Source organism: Carlito syrichta, unplaced genomic scaffold, assembly GCF_000164805.1.
Source record: "Carlito syrichta isolate Samal-C Ts95f unplaced genomic scaffold, Tarsius_syrichta-2.0.1 Scaffold302319, whole genome shotgun sequence".
Classification (NCBI taxonomy): domain Eukaryota; kingdom Metazoa; phylum Chordata; class Mammalia; order Primates; family Tarsiidae; genus Carlito; species Carlito syrichta.
Window position 1 is genome coordinate 328800 of NW_007246415.1, and position 4832 is coordinate 333631.

General features: G+C 58.3%; 1 protein-coding gene across 1 annotated transcript in view; it reads left to right on the forward strand.

Annotated features, from left to right (window-relative positions):
- BPIFB1 (BPI fold containing family B member 1) overlaps positions 1-4520 on the forward strand; it is an 18730-nt gene extending 14210 nt beyond the window's left edge. Inside the window, exons 11-13 of the mRNA XM_008056322.2 lie at positions 504-567; positions 1430-1506; positions 4488-4520. Of these exons, the coding sequence (XP_008054513.1) occupies positions 504-567; positions 1430-1506; positions 4488-4520 (174 nt within the window). The remainder of the gene's footprint in view (positions 1-503; positions 568-1429; positions 1507-4487) is intronic.
- The last annotated feature ends 312 nt before the right edge of the window (positions 4521-4832 follow it).

The following is a 4832-nucleotide window of genomic DNA, read 5'->3' on the forward strand; positions in this document are numbered from 1 at the left end:
TCGGTGGCTCAGCCTGTAATCCCGCGCCTTTGGGAGGCTGAGATGAGTGGATTGCCTGAGCCCGCGGGTTCGAGACCCGCCTGGGCACTCCAGTCTGGGCGATGAGTGAGACTCCGACTCAAAAAACTGTTTTGACTAATATTCCGAAGCAGGGAGATTTCCACCTGCAGGCCAGGACTTCTGGCTTCCCTCCAGAGGTCAAAGCACAAGCATGCAGGACAAAATCCCCAGGGCAGATTCGGCTGGAACAGAGCGGGGAGCCCTGGGACAGGCACCTGGGAGGGGGCGTCCCCACGCACCCCACACGCCCTCCTGGTACGGGGCAGCCAAGCCCCTCCCACCCAGCCTGTCTGGTCACCAGGACGCTGGAGCTCTGCCCAGCAGGGGACCTGGGATCCCAGCACATCTACCAGCTGCCCTCGCCACAGGGACGAACTGGGCCCATGGAGGGTGACAGGGAGGGTGCAGGTTTCCAGCCAGGTGACCATGCCTCCCTCCTGCAGCCTGAAGCTCTGAAGCCCATCATCACCGAGATCCTTGTCTCCGTGCTGCTGCCCAATGAGAACGGTGCGTCCTCCACCCTCGCCCCTCCCAGGGCCTTGCACTGCTTCTCCTGCAACTCCATCCATTCCCCGCCGTCCTTCAAGCCTTGCTCAGCGTCTGCCTCCCCCGGAAGCCCTCCCGGTCAGCCAGCTGGAAATGGCCTGTCCCCCTCCGACCTCCCAGCCCATCTCCCTCACTGGTGCCAGAGCCTGGACTTGCAAAGACAAACCAGGCAGCGCCCAGCCTCACGGGTGATGGCAGAGGGGAGCAGGCCCAGGGGGCCTCAGCAGACCTGGGCCCAGGCCCCCTTCCCCTCCTGCTGGCTGCCTGGCCTTGGTCCGGCTGCCCCTCCTTCCCAGTCTCAGCTTCTCATCTGTAAAACGGGGCACCTACGGGACGGTGCTGGCGAAGGGCAGGGGGCCCGGCACAGCCTGTGCTCGGCACCTCCCAGCCGCTGCTGTTGCAGACGGGTCATCCTCGTCCTAGGGGAGAAAGCAGAGAGAAGGTGGAGCACTCTGGTTCGGCCCCAGGTCATGGGGTGCGGAGATCCTGTAATCTACACTGGCCCCGCCATTTAAATTACTTAATGAGAGTGGGAAATCTCAACATAGAGAGAAGCCTCTGCTGGGGATGATGGGAGTCCCTGACGGTTCTTGAGCAGGAGTGTGACAGGATGGAAGGGGTTCAGCTGGCGCGCAGCCAGAAGCTGGAGCTGGAGGCACAAGGACAGGAGACGAGGTTGGCGGGCGCTGGGACCAGGGGACGTGCGAGTGGAGGCAGCGGCGACAGTCAAAGTGGGCGTGCAGGGCCCCACCTGGAAACATGAGCCGGCCCATGGCTGCCCAGCCCACCCGGCTCCCCATCGCTGACTCTGTTTGTTATTTAGGCAAACTACGGTCCGGGATCCCCATGTCGATAGTGAAGGCCTTGGGGTTCGAGACGGCAGCGTGGTCTCTGACCAGGGTGAGTGGAGCGCAGCCTGCACACCTCGCCCCGGGAGGGCCCGACCCAAGAGCCCCAGAGGGAGGTGGGGCTGCGGGTCACTCCCAGGGGCCTTTGGGCGGGTCCTCCTCCACGGTGGCTCAGCCTGTAATCCTGTGCCTTGGAAGGCTGAGGTGAGTGGATTGCCTGAGCCCACGGGTTCGAGACCCGCCCAGGCAACTTGGCGAGACCTCATCTCTACAATAAAACAAAAAATCAGCCGGGTGTGGTAGTGCACGCCTATAGTTCTGGCTACTCGGAAGGCTGAGGCGGAAGGATTGCCGGAGCCCAGCAGGTCCAGGCTGCAGTGGCCGGGAGCAGCCACTGCACTCCAGTCTGGGTGATAGAGTGACTCCGACTCAAAAAAAAAAAAACAAGAGCCGAGCGGGACTGGGCCCTGAGTCGGGCGTCCCATTCCAGGGTCAGTACACCTCTCCTGCCGCCCATCATTCATTCACGCCACATCTTCAGAGGGCCCTCCAGGCACCACTGAGTGATTGAGGCCACAGAAGCCACCCCATCTTTGCAGAGCCCACGTGCCACAAACATAAGCATGTAAGGTCAGGTCGAACAGAGGAGGGCTGCGAGGAAAGGCCAAGCAAGCTCAGAAGGAGGCGTGAGGGCAGGGAAGGGGTGCCATCTAGATGGGTGGCCGGGACAGGCCTCTCTGAGGAGGTGACACGTGAGCCAGCACCGATGAGGGAGTGAGCCTGTGGCCAGTGCAAAGGCCCTGAGGCAGTGATGTTCAGTGTTCTAGGAAGATGGGGAAGCAGGCCCAGGATCTGAGTCAGCGCCAGGGCACATCGATAGGGCACAGGTCTGAGACCCCCACCCAGCACCCCCCACCCATGTAGCCAAATGGTCTCAGCACAAGGGTCAGGATCACGTCCACCCGGTCTGGGCCTCTGTCCCCAGTGCTCAGCAAGGTCTGGCACACAGTGGGTGTTCCAGAAAGTTTAGTAAGCAAGTGGCTCTCTGTGGTACCTGCCGGGAAGAGGAGAGGCACAAGCCGCCTCACCCCAACATGGCCTGAGTCACAGCCACGGTCCCTGCATGCCAGGCCCTGGGACACAGGCAGCATCCCACCTGGTCTTCACACCCACCTGAGGGGTATATCTGAAGTCAGCTCCATGTGACAGATGGGGACACTGAGTCCCAAAGGTGGCAAGTCCCTTCCAAGGTCACACACCCAGCAGGTGGCAGAGGTGGAATGTACTCCGCTCCTGCCCTGCTGACCCCTTGCGCTGAAGCCACCCTCCACTCATGACCACGCGGTGCCCCTCTCAGCCAGCAGGCCAGCGGGCACTTAGTAAGCACCTACTGTGTGCAGGCACTGATCACAACAGTGAGCCACGCAGACAGAAGCCCCTGCCTTCCTAGAGAGCCAGTTCCACTCTAGAGGGGGAGAGTCATTGAAAGCAACAACCAAGGAGGAAGAAAACCCACAGTTGACTTGCCCTCCGCCTTCCCTGACACGGTGTGTGGCCCAAGGCCAGGGAAGCACTCTGGACCAAGCCTTGACCTCTTGTGAGTCCTGACTTACCCAGCGCTGTCACCTAGACCCACTGAATTCCTGGGCTGTTTAAACGCTGCATAAATCCACAGAGCACAGAGGTCTCAAAAAGGTCCCCCAGTGGGGTCATATTTGGAGGAAGGGAGGGGCTCTGCTAACGGGCTTCACAGGCAAGTCGACAGCTGCCTTATTACCAGCGGCCCACCCTCAGAACCTGTGTCCACCCTTCCACTGGTTGGGGTGGGGAATTGTGCGAACACTGCAGACAGATCAGAGTGAGCCCGAGAGTCTAGACCCGGGAGCCAGGGAGCCCATGTCTAAGTACACACAGCACACACTGAGGACTACACTACGATGGCTAATTATAGACTGATCGAAGACATACCCTGCACCTGGTCCCTGATGCATGCACAGTGGTTGCCACACAAGTCGATGGCAAAGGCCTAGCTGACCTCACCTGCCTCTCATTAAGGAGCGCTCGGCATGCTTCCTTTTCCGGAAATCAACCTGCAGTGCACGACCTATCTCTGCAGCCAGGAGCAAAAAGGTTTCGTTTCAGTCTTTGAGTCCACTTCCAAACATCCTGTTTTGCTCCATTCATCTGTTTTTAGCTAGCAGAACACTGACTTCCTTTCTGTAGATTTATGACATGTCTTAACATCTAGTAGGCGGAATGAATAAAGGGTAAGAATGAGATGAAGCAAGGATGGGTAAAGAAACGAAGGTGGTCCACAGGCATTCACCGTGAAATTGTTTCAACTTTGCTGATGTTTAAAAATGGTCACCATAATTGGGGGCGATCAAACAGGACAAGTTCCATATACACTTAGATTTCTGTAAATGGCTAGGCACAGGGGCTCATGCCTATAATCCCAGCACTTTGAGAGGCCAAGGCTGAAGAACTGCTTGAGCCCAGGAGTTCAAGACCAGCCTGGGCAACATAGTGAGACCTCATCTCTACAAAAAATTTTAAAAATTAGCCTGGTGTGGAGGTGCGTGCCTGTAGTCCCAGCTACTTGGGAGGCTGAGGTGGAGGGATCGCCTGAGCCCAGGAGGTGGAGGCTGTGGTGAGGCATGATGTGGGCGACCTAGTGAGATTCCAACTCAAAAAAAAAAGTAGAGCCTTGTTAAAAATTCAGCTGCCTGGGTCCCAAGGGATACAACCAGGAACCTGCATTTACAAAGCTTCTTGGAGAATTTTGGTGGTGGCTAGTCTTGGGGACAGTAGTCTTACACAGTCCCACTCACCTCAGGGGGACACCTTGTCTATGCCCTAGGCCCCTTGTGGCATGACTGCTCACACAAACCCTCCCCCTCTGACTCTTTCAACATTCTGCTGTGGGTCCAGGGTCATGACCTCCAATGCCGAGGTCACCTTGTGGCGGACAAAACCAGCACACACCACAGGACAGGAGGTAAAAAACCCATCTGACCTTCCCTCCAATTCCAGGACGCCCTTGTGGTCACCGCGGCCTCCTCGTAGAACGCCAGCTCTCCTCTCTGCGGGCGAAGACTCAGCCGGCAGCCCCCAGCTGGTGTGAGGCCAGCTCTGTAGATCTCCCCCTGCAACCAGTAAACACGTGCCTGTGACTCCTGGGTGTGGAGTGTGTCTTTATCCCAGTTGCCCCTGGCGGTCTTGGGACTGGTCTTGGGGCTGGATGTCTGAGTCATGTTGGGTCACATGCAGGCCCATCTGAGTCAAGGTGGGCAAGGTCGGAGCTATGTCGGAGTCACACGACCACATGGGGGTGATGCCCACGGTCCTGGCCGCTTCCTTAGCTCCAGGAATAAGAAA